The sequence below is a fragment of the Anguilla anguilla genome, chromosome 3, assembly GCF_013347855.1.
Source record: "Anguilla anguilla isolate fAngAng1 chromosome 3, fAngAng1.pri, whole genome shotgun sequence".
In the NCBI taxonomy this organism is placed as follows: Eukaryota; Metazoa; Chordata; class Actinopteri; order Anguilliformes; family Anguillidae; genus Anguilla; species Anguilla anguilla.
In genome coordinates this window covers 5187643-5208474 of record NC_049203.1, presented here as the reverse complement: position 1 = coordinate 5208474, position 20832 = coordinate 5187643, and the positions used below count along the sequence as shown (strand labels likewise).

General features: G+C 38.8%; 3 protein-coding genes across 4 annotated transcripts; all 3 read right to left on the bottom strand.

The window, feature by feature from the left end:
* Nucleotides 1-1574: 1574 nt before the first annotated feature.
* On the bottom strand, nucleotides 1575-4765 carry LOC118223795 (immunoglobulin superfamily member 3-like). 2 transcript variants are annotated; one of them, XM_035410783.1, is made up of 6 exons: nucleotides 4640-4765; nucleotides 4149-4499; nucleotides 3300-3653; nucleotides 2720-2827; nucleotides 2095-2144; nucleotides 1575-1965 (listed from the first exon to the last, which is right to left on the bottom strand). In XM_035410783.1, exons 1-6 carry the CDS (start codon nucleotides 4683-4685, stop codon nucleotides 1837-1839), a joined length of 1038 nt encoding a protein of 345 aa, XP_035266674.1. In that variant the 5' UTR covers nucleotides 4686-4765; the 3' UTR covers nucleotides 1575-1836. The 2 variants fall into 2 exon arrangements, with proteins under 2 accessions (XP_035266674.1, XP_035266675.1); XM_035410784.1 differs by having other exon boundaries at nucleotides 1856-1965; nucleotides 2720-2745; nucleotides 4640-4761.
* Nucleotides 4766-9804: 5039 nt separating this feature from the next.
* On the bottom strand, nucleotides 9805-12459 carry LOC118223806 (immunoglobulin superfamily member 3-like). The gene is made up of 4 exons (XM_035410799.1): nucleotides 12351-12459; nucleotides 11863-12216; nucleotides 10318-10671; nucleotides 9805-10156 (listed from the first exon to the last, which is right to left on the bottom strand). Exons 1-4 carry the CDS (start codon nucleotides 12391-12393, stop codon nucleotides 10056-10058), a joined length of 852 nt encoding a protein of 283 aa, XP_035266690.1. The 5' UTR covers nucleotides 12394-12459; the 3' UTR covers nucleotides 9805-10055.
* Nucleotides 12460-17060: 4601 nt separating this feature from the next.
* LOC118223788 lies at nucleotides 17061-20181 on the bottom strand. The gene is made up of 5 exons (XM_035410775.1): nucleotides 19773-20181; nucleotides 18705-19058; nucleotides 18274-18381; nucleotides 17357-17406; nucleotides 17061-17196 (listed from the first exon to the last, which is right to left on the bottom strand). The coding sequence occupies exons 1-5, from the start codon at nucleotides 20176-20178 to the stop codon at nucleotides 17068-17070; spliced, it is 1047 nt and encodes a 348-aa protein (XP_035266666.1). The 5' UTR covers nucleotides 20179-20181; the 3' UTR covers nucleotides 17061-17067.
* Between the last annotated feature and the right edge of the window lie 651 nt (nucleotides 20182-20832).

Here is a 20832-nt window from a genome sequence, read left to right as displayed (position 1 = left end):
GGCTAGCTTAAGTGAATGAGTCTGCTTGGTTATAGGTGCTGATAAGTTTCAGTGGGTGACATTTATGAAGACGTCATGCTTCAGTGCATCACATAGAATGCAAATTCAATCAAGAGTACGTTCCATAACATGTAGAAATGTATTTGTGCTTAAATTACATGCAATTCCAATGTATGCCATTTTAATCAATACATTCAGTGAAGAACATCACGCATAAATATAATTGCTCTAATCATGTTCAGCTGTCAAAACTTAAACAGCTGTCACAGTAACAACTGCAATCTGGGTAAGGGCATTACTCTCTCCTTGTTCTGTAGATTATTGGCCCCTGTGAACACCTGACAGGCATCTCAGCAGGAAGTGCATGAACATGTGAGAGTCTGTTCGTGCTCTGTCACTGTACACAGGAAGGAGTGGTCTAAAACTTACAGCACAGCATCAGTAACTGAGAACACAAGAAAGCTGTCGCTGTGCATACAAGAAGTGCTTTGGTTACTGAAGGTACAGGGAGGGCTCTGCTAGCAAGAGGCCTAATCTTCAGAAAGCATATCCAGCTGTTCTAAAGCATGCAGGAGAGTACCCAAATCTGCAACAAAGTTTTCTCAGACTAAGCAGTGGCAGACACATATTGGTAGTTATGCCAGATCCAGTCCTGGTATGGATGTGCAGACATATCTCTGAGAAACTATTGCTTTAAGACTTTTAATGACAGAATTCATACAGCAAGATGCATTCTGATAGAAATGTATCAGATTCATTTACCCTCACTGTCTGATATGTGGAGTTATTAAGTAGCCAATGTGAAAAATGTGGATTGGGAAACACTAACCATTATTTTAATTTGGGTTTGATGATGGCCTGATAATCACATGCCCACTTATAATCACACATGCTTCTACACCTCAGAATTAAAACAACACAAACGGCTGAATTTGCTGTCCACCTGGGAGTGTTTGTATCCCAGGGAGCATTAGTGTGCTATTTTAGATATACAGTTATAAAGATATTATACCAGAGTCTATATGAATGTGAAATAAATTGTTATTTTTTGGTTAAATAAGTCATAGAAAGACATGACAGATTAAATACACTAGGCCCATCACCTTTGCAATTCTCACAGCTTTTTCTCTGTTTCAGGATATAAACTTTGATAGCATTCACAAATCACATTGTTTTTGCATCATTTTTGGACATTTTAAGGGGCAATTTAATTTAACATATTTAAGTATCATTTTCAGAGCCTAACCCGAGAGAGGAACAAGATAATTGAGCTCCATGAAAATGCCAATGAGGGCTCAACTTCCAAAATAAAATTAGCAAATGTCTGACAGCCATCCAGTACCGCTGCAGGGAAAGCAGTCGCGTTTTCTCATGGTTTATATTTTAATAAATGTTTTTGCTCTGGTCATTTATAATATGCACTGTTTCTTCTTCCAGTTTGTGTTTTTTTTAGAATTATGGCACAGTTACTACTACATGCAGGATAAATGCACTGGCGTTTTCATTTTGCCATTTCATTTTCAACACTGTACAATGTACATTTTAACTGGATTTTTGCATCGGTAATTCTTCAGTAATTTGCAGTTTATAGTTTATTCAATGGTTCACACATATTTCTTGAAACAGTTTCTTTTAAAACAGAAAAAAATGATTTGGCAAAAATGTATGTTGGTTCCCATGCTTAAATTAGAAAAGAGGCTCTTGGTTTAGAAAAGGCAAGTCCTATAAGTTTGTATCATTTAAAGCCACATATTATTATGTTCACCAATTCTGGCAAGGGAACGTTTGATAAATTGTGATTATTCTTGTGATGAAGATGAATTTTTACGGAAAGCTTCACTCGCGGTCTCTAAATCTCATATCTGAGTAAACCGTTTCTTTCTCCACTTCCCTCTTGTTCCTCCTCACTTTGGGTTTCTTGGTGGTGAAAGTCAAAGCAGCGTAATTCATTGATTCCTCTTGACTCTAAAAGAAAAAGCATTACACACCACATATGATTACACTTCATTCTGATAATCATTTGACCAGGGTATTCACTACAGAAATGGTAAATTTTAATTCTTAAAAATGTCTTTCACAGCGCAATATTTCTACCTGCTTGCTTGTCAGGTCTTCTCTGGGCACTTCGCTGATTGATGCGGCTCCTGTTTGAGTAAAATAACAATGAAACCACTGAAGGTTGTCCAAAATGAATTGCTCAAAAAATGATAATATGATTTGTACAAACTACTACTTTTTTAAATCCTCTTCTGATTATTATTATTATTATTATTATTATTATTATTATTATTATTATTATTAATGCATAATAAACATAACTAATGTGTAATATTGGGGGCGATATCAAAGGTTAAAGTTAAATAAATTCAAAATTTGATTCGCGTTTTCATGTGATCTATGTATATAATGTATACATACCTAAAAGTATTATGAGACAGTCATTTGCACCACCTGATGTTGTTTTACAGAACTGCACATGGACTGTATGTGACTATTTATGCATGCTATTCATGAAATAGCCTTCAGATGACAAAGTTTTTTTCAAATTTTGGAACTTAGACAAGCGCTTAGCATATACCGCAGTTCACATCATTTTTGCCACCTACCTTTATGATATTGAGTATTTGTATGATTTTGTATGTTTCGTACACTTCTGATTTGAATGAACAAAATTTGATAAAACATCCATAATATGTATCACCGACAATTGTTCTCTTACCTTTGCCATCCTCACTGCCTTTTCTCCTTTTCAGAGCGAGGACAATATTTAGGATCACACTCAATGTCAAAGCTCCCGCCAAGCAATAAAGAGGAAGAGCTTTATTTCCTTAAAAAAGAACGATTTAGCGTAGCACAATTTACAAGCAATATTAACCTTTTATGGTGTGAGATTGCAATTAAAATGTTCTTAACTGAACATTCTAATGCTGATATCACAATCACTACTGGTAACTGAAAACAATGGAATTCTAGAACAGTTGTAGAAAATGATTCCAAAAAACGTACTTTTCAAAGAGTTAATAAAAGCATAATAAGACGTTGACAGGGAAAACATGTCCAAAGAACTGTTCTGCTAGATAAGATGATGAACAGAAAACAATAAAAAAACTTACAACATAAAAATAAATGAGCTAATGTTAAACAATCATCCAATAATTTCAGATGAAGTCTGAATATTCCCCTGGTTGATGTTATTTAATTAATTAATTTAGCCCTGGCCTTCCTTAAATAAACGTATGAACCTTTTAAAAACTGAATTAATTAAGACAATGCTTTCAATGTGTAATTGTTTTGCTTACGCTCAAAGTCCAGCTTGGTCTCGTTCCCAAACAGGATCTCCCCACAGGTGGCCACAGCACAGTAGTAAGTCCCAGCATCAGAGGGGCTGAGGTTCCTCTTGGGGAAGTTGTAGACACAGCTCTGTGTGGGAGACACAGCCCCAGAGCTCCTCTGGCACTCATCACTCCTGGTTCCATGGGTGGAAATGATTCCTGGAGGGGACTCTCCTGAGCCCTGTCTGAACCAGTATACACTGTGTTCTCCTGCACAGGTCTCAGTGTGTACTCTACACTGCAGAGTCACAGAGTCTCCTGGCTGCACTGACTCAGACTCGGGCTGCTGCAGTACTACTGTCCTGTTGTGTGACTCTGAACCTGAAGAATTCCGTTTAATAATTAAAAATATAACAGGATATGTGCTTGGACTCAATCATTATGCACTTGGCTACAATTATTATCATTATTCTTGATAAACAATTTTGAATCTACGTCATGGTTGAACTTCCCAATCTGGATCGGTGTCAAATGTATACGAAACTGTCTATTTGTGATGTATTAATGACTTTAGAAAAATCATAATGATTTACAGTTGTAATCAAATTTACAGTTTTTGGCTTAACATGCAGTATCTTAAACAACAACCTACCTCGATATATCTTAACATAACACTGAACCAATACATGAACACCCAAAACAGAGTTTGGCTAACCCTACCCTAAAAAAAAATATCTGCATTCCTGGGATAATAAAAATTGACTTTTTAAAAATCAAATGCTGATTAGGTGAGCTAATCAATATACCAAAAATATATTGATGAATGCCTGTACATTTAAAAAGAAGTATAAAGCATCAACTAAGCTTCATACTTACCCGTCACCATTAAAGTGGTTCCATCTCCAAAGCTGATCTCTTTGTAGCGCGTAAGAGCGCAGTAGTATGTGGCTGAATCCAACGGCTCTACTCGTGACACAGTCAGGTTAAAGCTCCCCTTCGCTGCTTTAGCACTGAGGCGTGTGCCGTTTTTAAACTCATTTAAAAATATAGCATCTGATACAGAGTTCATTATTATTGCTACAAGTTGAGGCTTCTGTCCAAGAGGCTGCTTAAACCAGCTGACACCCGGCACGTCCTTTGCAGAGTAGAGACATGGGAGAGTCACAGTGTCTCCAAGCTGAGCTCTCACCAGCGCGTCAGGCTGAATTATATTCCCAAGCAGACCATCTGTGAGATGACAGAAAGCAATATTTCAATGCAAATGACAATGAGAAATAAGCAATAAAAAACCCCTGCAAGCTCAGTATGAACATCTTTATACAGTCCTAGTGTAAAGTTATTTAAGTCAATAATAATTACACACTTACAGACTTTGCTGAAAAGCACAAGAACAGCACAGAGTGGCGGCATCATCGTGTCTGAACTCTCCTCTTCTGGAGACTTTCCTCTGCCTGAGACCCTGCTTGTCCTCTGCACTGTAAAACTCAAACTGTACAGATAAAAGGAGGACTTGAGGTAATAATTTCCAATGAACCTGAACCATAGGAGGTCACATGTCAGGGGCAGATTTGATTGGCTGCTCAATGAGGCAAATTATAGGGTGACAAAGGTCCACAAATCAACACTCTCAGTGCAATAAAACAAGACCCTCGTCATTATTTCCATTGTTATGACGTGTTGTGTCTGTACAGTGGCCATTTATGTATCTCAATCATGTGGAAAAAAAATAATTTGTTTTTTTCTAAATAATTTACATTGAGAATAATCACACATTGGAAACTACACATCAATCCCTACTGACATGTGACCTCAGCTGGGATATTGCAATGGATCAGTTTGGAATCAACCTTGTCACAAAACTTCAGGGGGTCTTGTCACAAAGCTTGATGGTGAGAAGGTGACCACTTGACCACACAATCTCTTTCTTTTCTTAGTGAAAATGTACTACAGAAACTTTAGGAAGATTATTTAAGAAGACTAACAGGATAGAGAGTGTGGATGCTGGTTCAGACTTTTTCACCTGAACAGGACATCACCTGCTGCACTGTGTTCTATATGCTGGACATTGACTTTTATTAGATTAAAGGCGGGAGAGGTGCATATAGCTCATCCACCAGCAATTGTGTGTGTGTGTGTGTGTTGGGGGGGGGGGGGTTGTCTTCTGTAATCTGGAAACAAAAAAAAGAAGTGGCCTAAAAAAATTTTTTTGCTTCCTACGTACATGACCAAAAAATATAATTTGAGGATGATGCTATTCAGTTCAGAACCATGGACAGCTCAGTGGAATGTTCATACTGTGATTCACAGTTACCTGTAATCTTGAGGAAGCTATAAGAAGATGACAGAGTCTTGCATTGTCAAAACACAAGTGAATGAAATCTTTCAGTGTTTACATTTTCTCTTTTTTGAATACTGAATGTGATTATTTTAACCTAAGGTGATTTCCATGGCAGTTAAGAAAGCTTGATACACATGGACTGTGCAGATTTAGCAGGAATTCATGTTTAACAGGATTTAGATGTCCCACTGCTGACTAATTATAACAGGGGGTGTCATTGGATATTAATCTTAATTAGGGATTAAATCAAAATGTTTACATTTGTAGAATGTTTAAACTCCTATTGTACGAACATGTCAAATGTTGTTTTGAGCTCAATGAAAGTTAATCAAATGGCTAAAGAAAGACCATGATTATAAAGATTTCATACTACCAGTGAAAGATTTCTGACAGCCCTCTGATCTAAGTGCAGAGATATGTATTATTATTGTTAGAAAGGAATTGCGTGCGGAGAGCACACATAGTTCTGACCCCTCCTAAGTATCTCAGGAGATAGAGATAGAGAGAGAGAGAGAGAGAGAGAGAGAGAGAGAGAGAGAGAGAGAGAGAGAGAGAGAGAGAGAGAGAGAGAGAGAGCGAGAGAGAGAGAGAGAGAGCGAGAGAGAGAGAGAGAGAGAGAGAGAGAGAGAGAGAGAGAGAGAGCGAGAGAGAGAGAGAGAGAGAGAGAGCGAGAGAGAGAGAGAGAGAGAGAGAGAAAGAGAGAGAGCGAGAGAGAGAGAGAGAGAGAGAGAGAGAGAGGGAGAGAGAGAGAGAGAGAGAGAGAGAGAGAGAGAGAACTAGGTAACGTATGAAAGGGGTGCATGCCACAAGCAAAGCACAGGGGTTTTGTTTTGAGTCAGTGGCCAGAGAGTCAGACCAAAACCACAGAGAGAGCTGCACCTCCAGCATTGTGCAAAAAACACCCCCACTGACCAGCAAGCTGGTGTCAAAGCGTGATCTCTAGCGTGCTCTCAAAGGGAAAGAGGTCATAAACAGGAAACAAAAACATTAACAGTCTGTAGTTAATACTGACAATGCCCCATCCCCAAACCTCAGTGCTCAATGGAAATTAATTTGCAGGGATACTGCTCTCTTTGGTGGTGAGTTCATTTAAAATCCAAACAAACAAACAAACAAACACGCACACACACGCACACACGCACACGCACACACATACACACACACACTTTTCCCTCACCCATGTACTCACACCCAGTTATATACAAAACCCCCATGGTTCAAGGGTCGTTTCATATTAATCCATTCTGCTCCATACCTTACTCAGCACATACATTCATTATGCAGACTGCAGGGCCTGAATGAGTCAAGAGCCCTTCATGTCCCATGACACTACAGCTGGCCACATGACCATAGAATGTATCATCAGGGCAGAAAAAGAAGGGAAAGGATCCAGATGCTGACTGATTCAATGCATCTGAAGATGTTTGTACTGAAAAACTTCATCACATCATTTCAGTATTTTTTTTATGACTTATTGAAGGCATATTTAAATCTTTTAATGAGGTGCACTTCACTGAGCATTTTACGTATAATGATATTTAACATTGCAAGTAGTACATCAAAAATTTCATAGGTGCTAAAGAATATGTCCAGATCAGCAAAATAAGACCAATACGTTGTGACTTTCAAAAGTTTCAGATCATAATGTTATAATTTATCATCATCAAAATGTCACATTTATATTATACTGTGCTGCTGCCTACTGGTAAAACTTTGAACTACATGCCTTGAAAAAGAAGGTTATGATGACTTCGCTTTTGCACCATAATGCAACAAAGAAGCAACAGCATAAAACATGCAAATGATGATGAATGTAAAATAGAAACGTGTAAAGCCCTCTTTAATTATAGAAAGCAATACTGACTTTTTGTCCCTGCAATTTTTGTACTATATTTGGTAACATGGGGACAGATATTTACTTTTTTTTTTTTGTTTAAATATAAAGGCACTGTTTTCTAGGCCTCTCTTGTTTGGTCTGTTGTAATGGAAAGGTGGTCTGAGGTCTGAGGCGGGTGAATTTGATTGAAGCGTCAGTGTGGTTTCAGCGCTGAGAGAGGGAGGAGCTGCAGGTCAGTCTTCCGGTGTAGCTCTGGTGTGTGTAGAGCTGAATGTATAAGGCTGTGAGTGGAAAATAACTGGACCTCCCCTGTCACCACAATAGAGCAGTTTGAAACAGACAAACACATTTTTCTGGTAGTGAGAGAGAGAGCCGTGTGTAAAAGCTTTCAGAAACAATAAGCAGTGCAGTGACCTCAGAGCAGGAAGCATATCAGGCGAAGTTTCTCTCCATGTGACATTGAGAGCCTGCATTTTATTCTTTTACCCTTAAACAAGAGAGTTTCTGACAGCCATAAAAATGTATGTATTTCATGGAAATGTTCTGAGAGTTTGTCTCTTAAGATACACAAGCAGAATAACTGTGACCCTACCATCCCCATCGCCATACTACCTGCAGCCCATTCTGTTTGACTTTTTGACAAATTACATTATAATGTGAATCATGGTCACAGAACACAGGCATCTCTGTGAAATGCAAAAGAATGGGTCCAGTGTGATTAATGCTACACAGCAGCTGAGTACATGTTCACCGCTCTTCTTCAGAGAACGGGTGCATTCCCAGCTCCTGACACCAGGGGGCGGGTGAGAGCATGAACATCAAGCCACAAAACTTCCATTCTTGAGGGATCTGGAATCAGAGCTTCATAGAATTCCACAACAAATGCAGTTCATTGCTTGTGTGGCTGTACTGTACTCAATGCAATGCAAAATGCTCACTGGATTCAACACCAGTAACTGTGCTGTTGTTTTGTTTGTTGTTATTATTGAGTTATTATTATTATTATGAGTATTAAATTATGCGAATGGCTTCATAATTGCCTGTTTTGTAGACATACCTGTAGGATCAAAACTTCATGGTACCATGAGACTGACTGAGGTGTCATTCTAATGTGAGAATAGTCTTCCCAATTTCCAGCGAAGTGCTCTGCTTAGAAACCAATGGCCTATTACAGGGGTGGCCATCCCTGGTCCTGGGGAGCCGCAGGGTCTGCAGGTTTTTGTATTTAACCTTAAATACAACAACCACTTAGACAAAATAAACCAGATGAGATGAGTAACCTGTGTAATCAACTGCTTTAATTGATCAATTAAGTGCAGAGTAAAAACAAAAGCCAGCAGACCCTACGGCTCTCCAGAATCTGGGTTGGCCACCCCTGGCCTATTCCGTCTGTTGACAAATAAAATCATGGCCTTGTGTGGGGCAGGGCTCCAAATGTAGGAAGTGATGGACACTAATTCAGTCGCAGGCCATTAACCTTATGCTTAACGCAGGGAGAACACCTTTTTACCACAGAATAATTATACACTCATCGCATTATTAGGAGTCGCTAATGCAACAATCAGGACTCATACCCTCACCGGCTTCCCACCCGCGAACACTGCCAACTGTGCTCGTAGGAACGTCTGACCAAGCCGGAAGTACCACTGCTGAGGAGAATACCTTTTTACCACAGAGTAATTAAACTCTCATCGCATTATTAGACTTAAATCATTTTGTCAAATTGTCTGGAATAATTTTAAAGGCACAGTCCTCTATGCATTTAACATTAACTCTTAGAGGAAATGAATAAATGTCAATAAGATACACTTTGCATGAATATGTGATAGGTGGGTAAGCATGAGCTTTTGCTGTTACTGATCAGTACATTTTTTTCCAATACAGAAAATATTGGCTGCACCGCACTATGATACATTTCTGTTGTAAAAACAGGAATGGAGATAACAGTCTTAAGATTCTGTTACTGTGTCTCATCTGTATGTTTAAGCTACTGTTTGCAAACCATTAGCTCTCAGTATCAAAGTTCTGTTCATGAACTTTTTGTACTGAAATATATTTTCATTTGTATCATTGAGTCATTATCTTATGTGTGTGATGTGTAATAATTCTGTTTAGATGTTGGAATGGCAGCTTTTTTTCCAAAGTGTGTATTTTCTCTAAGAATGCATTTGATTCCTCAAACAGCCCAAAATAACGCATCTTCACGAAGAGCCAGCAGCTACCATAGACTGAAAGAAATGTTGCTTGTACTTACAGTTTCTGACTAAAGTTGACAAAATCCTTTCTGCAATAACTGTCTGTGTTCCAAAATTTCTGAGTACTGGATCAGGAACATAATCATAACCATGCATTTCAAATGACTGGAATTAAGTTTAATTGCATTACATTGTTTGAGTAACATCAGCTGTCTCAGGCTGTTCTGCAAACTTTATCAGAACAGCACATTAGGATTAATACACCTGGTGAATTTGTGAACAGGTATTGTTCTGTGGGAAAAAAAATTTGAATGACAAGAGAAAGGAGAAAAAGAATACCCAGAAGGAGATAATAATGTGAACATGACACACAGGCTGATTTAATGATATGAATCCCATATTAGCATTATTATTTATGCCTTTTTGCAATAGATGAGGACAAATATGGGCAACATGCAACAGAGAACTCCAGTCCGTATGATCGAGAGCCAGACAAGCCTGGATAATTCACCTCCTGAAATATAAATATTTGTTTAGGATTTTGTGAATGAAGTTGAGATGTTGCTACAATCAAAATTATGTTAAAATCTAAATATTTTCCTTATTAGTTAAATAACAAATGTGAATCTATACTAACTGTGCTATTAAATCGTACATACATTTAAATGAGCTTACCCTCAACATTCAGCTTGGTCCCGTTCCCAAACAGGATCTCCCCACAGGTGGCCACAGCACAGTAGTAAGTCCCAGCATCAGAGGGGCTGAGGTTCCTCTTGGGGAAGTTGTAGACACAGCTCTGTGTGGGAGACACAGCCCCAGAGCTCCTCTGGCACTCATCACTCCTGTTTCCATGGGTGTAAATGATTCCTGGAGGGGACTCTCCTGAGCCCTGTCTGAACCAGTACACACTGTGATCTCCTGCACAGGTCTCAGTGTGTACTGTACACTGCAGAGTTACAGAGTCTCCTGGCTGCACTGACTCAGACTCGGGCTGCTGCAGTACTACTGTCCTGCCGTGTGACTCTGACCCTGTAATAAGTTCATACTCATTTCAATGCAATGCAAAATTGTCGACTGGAGACAATTATAAGGACAAATTGAATTGAATATCAATCCTTGCATATAAATTGTGCAGCTACCATTAAAATGAGCAAGCGTATGTTTTCTTTAACATGGCAGCTAAAAGGAAGGTTCCAAAAATGTTGACTGCTTCAATTTTACGACAATTTAAACGTTAAATTTTATGAACCAAACGGAAGCTGTGGCCGTTGTTCTCAGTCCACAATCTCAGAACTGTTAGTCAGACACAAAAACATGCAGAGAGGAAGGCTGCAAAGGTACTGAGGGTCGAGCGGGGGCTTCAGTGGATGGAAGATGATTTAAGTGCCATGTGGCCAATGCATGTGGCCAATGCAGTCTCCAAAAGCATTGTTATGTGAAAAAGGTTTATTGACTACCTCTAAAACCATATGTACTTTACTATACAAGACATTATAGTAAAATCATTTAATTGTATTAAATTAAATATTAATTTGTAAATCAATATTTTTCACTAGAGCAGAATCAGGTAATATATCAACAACAAAAAAAGCTGACAAGACATGCTGGACACACTGGAACTATAAGCAAAAAGGTAAATTTTTAAAAACTGTGATTCAAAGAATCAGGTTTTAATGCCTTGTTTCTGAATTACTCAAAAAATCATACAGCTAGCAAATTTTCAGAAACTTCGTAGTGATACTCGCATATTTACAAGAGGATATATAGCCTTCAAAATTAACTATATTAACTATCCAAAGACATGTGCTCCTTGATTGAGAATATATTGATGGTTTCACAGAAAGGGAGTGTTAAAAACATGATAAAATAGTGTGCTTCAAAATTATTTTCAGTCAGTACATTGGTTCAATTATAAAATGGTAGATTTGCACTGGACTAAAATGTCCCTATTAACAGAGACTTATAAAGTCATAAATATCAGTGTCATGGAAAGGTCTCATTTACAGTTACAGAGATGCATTTTTAATAACATTTCTGGAACATGCATTTTTTTCTAGAGTTCTTTGTTGTTGTTTGTTTCATACTGTAAATGGAATCCATATTTCTTTTTGCTGTGCCAGCCTATAAATAAACATACCCAGAGCTTCAATTTAAACTACAGAATGACAAATTGCAATTACAAATTACGGTTATGGAAAAAGGAAATAATTTTTAATTTACCTGTCACCATTAAAGTAGCTCCGTCTCCAAAGCTGATCTCACTGTAGCGCGTAAGAGTGCAGTAGTATGTTGCTGAATCCGACGGCTCTACTTGTGACACAGTCAGGTTAAAGCTCCCCTTTGCTGCTTTAGCACTGAAGCGTTCATTGTTTCTAAACTCATTGAAAAATATAGCACCTGATTCAGGGTTCAATGTTATCGTTACAATCTGGGGCTTCTCTCCAAGAGGCTGCTTAAACCAGCTGGCACTGGACACAAAATCTTGAGCATGGAAACATGGGAAAGTCACATTGTCTCCAAGCTGAGCTCTCACCAGTGCGTAAGGCTGATCAACATCCTTCCCAAGCAGACCATCTGGAAAAAAACAGAAAGCAATATTTCATCCTCACTGTCAGCAGGAAAACAATATCAACCTGTTCATAAAACCTCTATACAGTCCTTGAGTAGAGTTATTTTGGCTGATAAGTTAATAACAGTTAAACACTCACAGACTTTGCTGAAAAGCAGAAGAACAGCACAGAGTGGTGGCATCACTGTATCTTAACTCTCCTCTTCTAGAGACTCTCCTCTGCCTGAGACCCTGCTTGTCCTCTGCACTGTAAAACTTAAACTGTACAGATAATAGGAGGACTTGAGGCGATAATTTCCAGTGATTCACTGAACAGTGGGAGGGCACATGTCAGGGGCAGATTTGATTGGCTGTTTAATGAGGCAAATTGTTGGGTGCACAAGAGTTGCGCAAGCATCCGCTAATAAACACTCTCAGTGCAACAAAAGAAGACCGTTGTCGTTATTTCCATTTTTCTTTCATGTGTGATGACCTTGTCAGGTCATCATTGTACATGACAATTTGTTCTGAACTTACCATCCTGCTTAATAAAGGTCAAATAATAATAATAATCCAGTTATTTACAATGCAATCATGTGGAAGTCTTCATGAAGTTTGAAATAGATTACTTTGAGAATAACTTCACATTGGAAACGGCACCTCGATTCGTACTACAGTGTAATCTGTGTGTGTGTGTGTGTGTGTGCATTTGTGCGTGGGTGTTTGTGTGTTTGTGTGTCCGTGTGTGTCTGTTTGGGTGTATATGAGTGTGGGTGCATGTGTGTGTGCGTGTGTGCCTGCGTGTGTGTGTGTGTGTGTGTGTGGGTGTATATGTGTGTGGTTGCGTGTGTGTGTGTGTGTGTGTGTGTGTGTGTGTGTGTGCATGGTGTGTGTATGTGTGTGTGTGTGTGTGGGGGGGGGGGGGGGGGGGGGTGGGTGTGGATGTGGATGTGCACCTGTCTTCTGTAATCTGAAAAAAAAAAAAGAAGTGGCCTAAAAAAAATTATTTGCTTCCTACGTACATGACCAAAAAATATAGTTTGGTGATGATGCTATTCAGTTCAGAACCATGGACAGCTCAGTGGAATGTTCATACTGTGATGTCACAGTTCCCTGTAATCTTGAGGAAGCCATAAGAAGATAACAGAGTCTTGCATTGTCAAAACACAAGTGAATGAAATGTTTATCTTATCTCTGTTACATTATCTCTTATTTGAATACTGAATGTGATTATTTTAACCTAAGGTGATTTCCATGGCTGTTAAGAAAGCTTGATACACATGGACTGTGCAGATTTAGCAGGAATTCATGTTTAACAGGATTTAGATATTCCACTGCTGACTAATTATAACAGGGGGTGTCACTGGATATTAATCTTAATTAGGGATTAAATCAAAAAATTTTACGTTTGTAGAATGTTTAAACTCCTATTGTACGAACATGTCAAATGTTGTTTTGAGCTCAATGAAAGTTAATCAAATTGCTAAAGAAAGACCATGATTATAAAGATTTCAAACTACCAGTGAAAGATTTCTGACAGCCCTCTGATCTAAGTGCAGAGATATGTATTATTATTGTTAGAAAATAATTGCATGTAGAGAGCACACATAGTTCTGACCCCTCCTAAGTATTGCATGAGAGAGAGAGAGAGAGAGAGAGAGAGAGAGAGAGAGAGAGAGAGAGAGAGAGAGAGAGAGAGAGAGAGAGAGAGGGAGAGAGAGTGAAAGGAAGAAAGAGATAGAGACAGAGAGGGGGGTACCAGGTGACGTATGAAAGGCGTGCATACAGAGGAAACCACAAAGGCAGAGCACAGAGGTTTTGTTTTGAGTCAGTGGCCAGAGAGTCAGACCAAACCACAGAGAGCGCTGCACCTCCAGCATTGTGCAAAAAAGCCCCCCCTCAGGTCAGAAAAGCTGGTGTCAAAGCGTGATCTCTAGCGTGCTCTCAAAGGGAAAGAGGTCATAAACAGGAAACTAAAACATTAACAGTCTATAGTTAATACTGACAATGCCCTCAGTGCTCAATGGAAATTAACTTGCAGGGATACTGCTCTCTTTGGTGGTGAGTTCATTTAAAACCCAAACAAACAAACAAACATACACACACACACGCACACACATACGCACACACACACACACACACACACTTCTCCCTCACCCATATACTCACACCCAGTTATATACAAAACCCCCATGGTTCATTTGAATCCATTCTGCTGCACACCTTACTCAGCACATACATTCATTATGCAGACTGCAGGGCCTGAATGAGTCAAGAGCTCTTTCATGTCCCATGACACTACAGCTGGTCACATGACCATGGGCAGAAAAAGAAGGGAAAGGATCCAGATGCTGAGTGATTCAATGCATCTGATGATGTTTGTACTGAAAAACTTCATCACGACATTTCAGTATTTTTTTTATGACTTATTGAAGGCATATTTAAATCTTTTAATGAGGTGCACTTCACTGAGCATTTTACGTATGATGATATTCAACATTGCAAGTAGTACATCAAAAATTTCATAGGTGCTAAAGAATATGTCCAGATCAGCAAAATCAGACCAATACGTTGTGACTTTCAAAAGTTTCAGATCATTATGTTATAATTTATCATCATCAAAATGTCACATTTATAGTATACTGTGCTGCTGCCTACTGGTAAAACTTTGAACTACATGCCTTGAAAAAGAAGGTTATGATGACTTTGCTTTTGCACCATAATGCAACTAAGAAGCAACAGCATAAAACATGCAAATGATGATGAATGTAAAATAGAAACGTGTAAAGCCCTCTTTAATTATAGAAAGCAATACTGACTTTTTGTCCCTGCAATTTTGTACTATATCTGGTAACATGGGGACAGATATTTACTATTTCTTTGTTTAAATATAAAGACACTGTTTTCTGAGCCTCTCTTGTCTGGTCTGTTGTTATGGAAAGGTGGTCTGAGGTGTGAGTTTGTTCGGAGCGTCAGTGTGGTTTCAGCGCTGAGATAATGTTTTATGACTTATTGAGTGTATATTTAACTCTTGTGGACAGATTATAAATAAAAGTGCACTGTTTTCTAGGCCTCTCTTGTCTGGTCTGTTGTAATGGAAAGGTGGTCTGAGGTGTGAGGCGGGTGAATTTGATCGGAGCGTCAGTGTGGTTTCAGCGCTGAGAGAGGGAGGTGTGAATACAGCTCTGTGCAGCAGGTCAGTCTTCCTGTGCAGCTTTGGTGTGTGTAGAGCTGAATATACAAGGCTGTGAGTGGAAAATAAGTGGACCTCCCCTGTCACCACAACAGAGCAGTTTGAAACAGACAAACACATTGTGATTGATGTTCTTTGAATATGGTGAGGGGTAAAATACCAGTAATGTTGCGCATGTAAGATTCAAAGGCCATTGTAATCATTTAATGCTGTCAAAACTAAATACTTTACAGGAGCAAGTCTGGGTAAGGGCATTACTCTCTCCTTGTTCTCTAGATTATCGGCCCCTGTGAACACCTGACAGGTTTCTCAGCAGGAAGTGCATGAACATGTGGGAGTCTGTTCATGGTCTGTCCCTGTACACAGGAAGGAATCTGCCACTGAGTCATTCTGTCTGAACATGTGCCCAGTTGTTCTAAAATGAACAGCACAGCATCAGTAACTGAGAACGCAAGAAAGCGTCGCTGTGCATACAGGAAGTGCTTTGGTTACTGAAGGTACAGGAAGGGCTCTGCTAGCAAGAGGCCTCGGCCTTCAGAAAGCATGTCTAGTTGTTATACAACATGCAGCAGAGTACCCAAATCCCCCTGGCTAAGCAGTGGCAGACACATATTGGTAGTTATGCCAGATCCAGCCCTGGTATGGATGTGCAGACATATTTCTACATGCCTTCTCCATGTGGTACAATTATTCCTCTAAAACTTTACATGTCAGTATTCATACAGCAAGATGCATTGTGATAGAAATGTATCAAATTCATATACTCTGACTGTCTGATATACGGAGTTATTAAGCAGCCAATGTCCATAATCTGGACTGGGAAACACTAACCATTATTGAGATTCATTTAATTTGCGGACTTTCAACATGTCCATGTGTAATCATTCACAAAGATTACTTCTGCAGCAACACAAACAGCTGAATAATTACCCAATTTACTGTAGAGCCAGAAGTGATTGAATCCCTGGTAACATTAGTGTGCAATTTAAAATAGCTAAAACGCATGATATCAGACTATATGCATGCAATAAATGGTTAACTAATGCATAAATTAGCTGTAGAAAACCTGTGCAATTCTTAAAGCTTTTTTCCTCTTGTTCTGGATGCAAACAACGATTTATAATCGCACTCGAAGTTACCGCCAAGCCACGAAGTAAAATACTTTTATCTAAATCTTTGGACATTTCAGAAGCAAAGGTTAACAGCAACTTTTACCCAGAGTTCCGCACACAATTTTACACGTGTAACACAGATTAATGTTACACAGATAGTTTTATATACTGAAGTCATTGGGGTTAACAGCCTTGCTCAAGGGTAGAAGGGCGGTGCATCACCTGAGAATCGAGTTGCACGTCCTGTTCCCTACAGTAACTACTGTTCCCTGTACTACGCTACTGCCCCAAACCAAGCTAGGCTCAGCAACAATGAGCACCATTTAACAGACAAGCCACACAAGCGCATCAGTGTACAATGTTTTTGCAGTTTTACTTTGTTTATTTAAAAAAAAAAAACATTAAAAAAACAGCAGAATTTAACAAGCACAAGTTCTTAGTTTAAAAAAAGGAAAATCCCGTAGGTCTATGTCAGTTACAGCCACACATTATTATGTTCACCAATGCTAGTGAGAAAATGTTTGATAAACAGTGATTATTCTTGTGATGAAGATGAATTTTCACAGAAAGCTTCACTCGCGGTCTCTAAATCTCATATCTGAGTAAACCGTTTCTTTCTCCACTTCCCTCTTGTTCCGCCTCACTTTGGGTTTCTTGGTGGTGAAAGTCAAAGCAGCGTAATTCATTGCTTCCTCTTCATACTAAAAGGAAAAACATGACACACCACATAGGATTACTCCTCATTCTTATTCTCATTTAGGAGAATAGTCACCACAGAAATGGACTTTTATTTATTTAGTTAGTTAGTTAGTTAGTTAGTTAGTTGCCTTAAAAATCTTTTTCACAAAATAGTATTTGTACCTGTTTGCTTGACAAGTCTTCTCTGGACACGTGGTTCTTTGATGCAGCTCCTGTTTCAGTAAAAAGAAAATGTAAACCACTGGTGGTTGTCTGAAAATAAAGCTAGTGTTCTTTTATTTTTCTTCTTCTATTATTATTATTATTATTATTATTATTATTATTATTATTATTATTATTATTATTATTATTCACTGTAACAGTAGCAGTTGTGGTAGTAGTGTTTTTCATTTTGTAAATTATATTTGCGACAGTTGGACGGTGAGTTGCTATACATATCTGATAAGATGTGGTAAGTATATCTGATGAATACGTCTATTATATAATCAGGGAATAGGGGTTCAATTGCGATTACATATCTCCTGAAAAACATTTTTATTTATTTGAAGGCAGAAAAAATTCTGCTTACTCTGTATTCTCTTTTATTGCTTTTTACTGGCTTTTGTTCAAGAGCACTTTTATTTTCATAATCGAGGGTTTGTCACATCACAGCTGTTGTGCCTATAATTTACTTAGTGCCAGCTAGGTACCAAACACAAATGCATAAAAAATAGAACCATAAAATATAATTTTGGGTTAAATACTGAAGTTTAAGCAAAAACAATTCAAGATTTGGCTTGCTTTTTCATGTGATCTGTGCATATAATATTCCTAAAAGTGTTGTGAGACACCCTTTTGCAACAATGGAGCAACTTCACCTGATGTTGTTTTACAGAACTGTCACTATATATGACTATTTCTGTGTGCTATTTATGAAATTGCCTTGCATGCAGCTGACAAAATTATTGTCGAATTTGAAAACGCAACTTTACATCAAACACCCTTTATCTTTCATACTTGTCTGATGTGATTTAACAAATAATTTGATTGCAAACATTGCAAAAAAAAATACCTGTGCCATGCATAACTTGGTCTCTTACCTTTGCAATTCTCACAGCTTTTTCTCCTGTTCAGAGCAAGGACAATGTTTAAGATCACACTCAACGCCAGAGCTCCCACCAAGCAATACAGAGGCAGATGTTCATTCCCTGAAATTTTAAAACAAAATTTAGTATAGCACCCTTCATGAGAAATTTTAATAAGAGAATAACAAGACATTGACAGTGACACCCATCCAAAGAACTGATCTGCATGAGAATAAAAATTAGGGATGGAAAACTATTCACAATATACAATGTAAAAATAAATTAGCAAATGTTAAACAATAATCCAATAATATCAGATGAAGCCTGTATGCTCTAATGGTTGAAATGATTAAAAACATCATTCTTTAGCCTTGCTAAAAAAAAGAAAGAAAAAAAAGCATGAACAAAGACAATACTTTTTACTATGTGATTGCATTTTTTCTTACCCTTAACATCCAGCTTGGTTCCGTTCCCAAACAGGATCTCCCCACAGGTGGCCACAGCACAGTAGTAAGTCCCAGCATCAGAGGGGCTGAGGTTTCTCTTGGGGAAGTTGTAGACACAGCTCTGTGTGGGAGACACAGCCCCAGAGCTCCTCTGGCACTCATCACTCCTGTTTCCATGGGTGTAAATGATTCCTGGAGGGGACTCTCCTGAGCCCTGTCTGAACCAGTACACACTGTGTTCTCCTGCACAGGTCTCAGTGTGTACTGTACACTGCAGGGTCACAGAGTCTCCTGGCTGCACTGACTCAGACTCGGGCTGCTGCAGTACTACTGTCCTGCTGTGTGACTCTGACCCTGTAAAAGGTTCATTTTGATTATGCAGTAAAAGGTCTAGTTATACAGTGAGCTTAATCTTGTTTGGGACAAAAACACAAAGAACTGCCCAGAGATCCAAAGCACCCCCTTATCTATCATACATGGTGGTGGAGGCCTTGTGGTTTGGCCATGTATGCCTGCCACAGATACTGGCTCACTGGTGATGTAGCTGCTGAGAGCATCTGAGAGCATCTTGTCTGCTCAACCAAATGCCTTCAAACTCATTGGACGGCACTTCATCCTACAGCAAGACAATGATGCCAAACATACTGCTAAAGCAGCAAAGGCACTTTTCAATGCTAACATCTGAATCTGATCTGAATCCTATTGAACATGCGTTTTATATGCTGACGGCACTACTTAAGACATACGACAAAGTACTAAACATGACTGTTTTAATTTGCATAACATTAAGTCCCACACAATATGCCACACTGAGATGGGGCGGCTAAGTATAAAAAGTAATTTCTTCATGGTGAAACCAAAGTATATAAAAAATGACCTTTAATAAAAGCTGAGCGTGTGCACTTCAACCACACATGAATTGTCTGATTGCAAATCATAAACTGAGGAGAACAGAGCCAAATCAAGAAAAAAAATACCACAATGTTGTCCCAGATATTTTGGAGCTCACTGTATAACCCAATCAGGTTATAAAATAAATATCAAAGTAAAAATATTTAATTTCCATACCTTGTAGTATAAGAAACATTCCTTTATCAAACTCCAGGGTTGTTGAATACATTTTCCCACAGTAATACATCCCTGAGTCTGATGGTTGGGTTTTGGAGATGATTAAATTCAGTATTCCATTGTGCATGTGAGCTTTAATGCGTGGGTCATCTTTAAACTCACTGTTAAAGGTGACATCATTTCCATATTTAACTGATGACAATACGAGCTCAGGTGTGTGGCCCACAGTTTGCTTGTACAATACTATGATTGCGGTTTTCTCTTTAGCAAAGAAGCACCGCAGCGTTGCAGTGTCTCCAAGCTGAGCTGTTAGCAGGAGAACTGGCTGAGCTAAGCCTTCGGTCTGTGTCCGATCTAAAAGACGAGAGAGAAAAGACGGAATGCATACATTTCTATCCAAGTACATGCTCAAAAGAACCACAATTTCACAAATGAAATAAATCTTAGAAAGTATCTGACCATTTAGTTTAGAACAACCCAACTTTTTCTGTCAAGCTCCTGTGATGTAACACATAATTAAATGCATGAAGCTCTTATACAGTGCCCCTCATGTTGATGTCCCAGAGCACTTCACAAGGAAACAACAATTCCAGTCAGTTAAAAGTCAAACATACAAGCCATCAGCACACAAGAAGGGATCAATGTTAGGTCCTGATTCAAACGAGCCGGTTGTAGCTGCACGTTTGAATTGAACTATTTAACTCCATATTCAAGGCGCATGACATAACTCCTGTGGCCCGGTTTTGTCTGTTTGTTGATTTTTTTGTTTTAGTTTTTTTTTTTTCATGTTGCCACGGTGAAACCCAGCACTGTCCATAGAAGCAGCACTTACACAACTTCCCGAGAACCAGCACGCACAGGCAGATTCTAATCGCACACATCTTTCTCCCGCTCCTCCGGCTGGGCTTCTGTGCTCTGTGTCAATCTGAGGCAATTGACAGGAATAAAAATGTCAGGAGGGGGTGAAACTAACCCAGAAGCTCAAACCATTGGTTAAACAGACAGGAAGTGGAACAACAACAAAAAAGATGAAAATTGGGCCATTGTCTTCTTTGCTCCA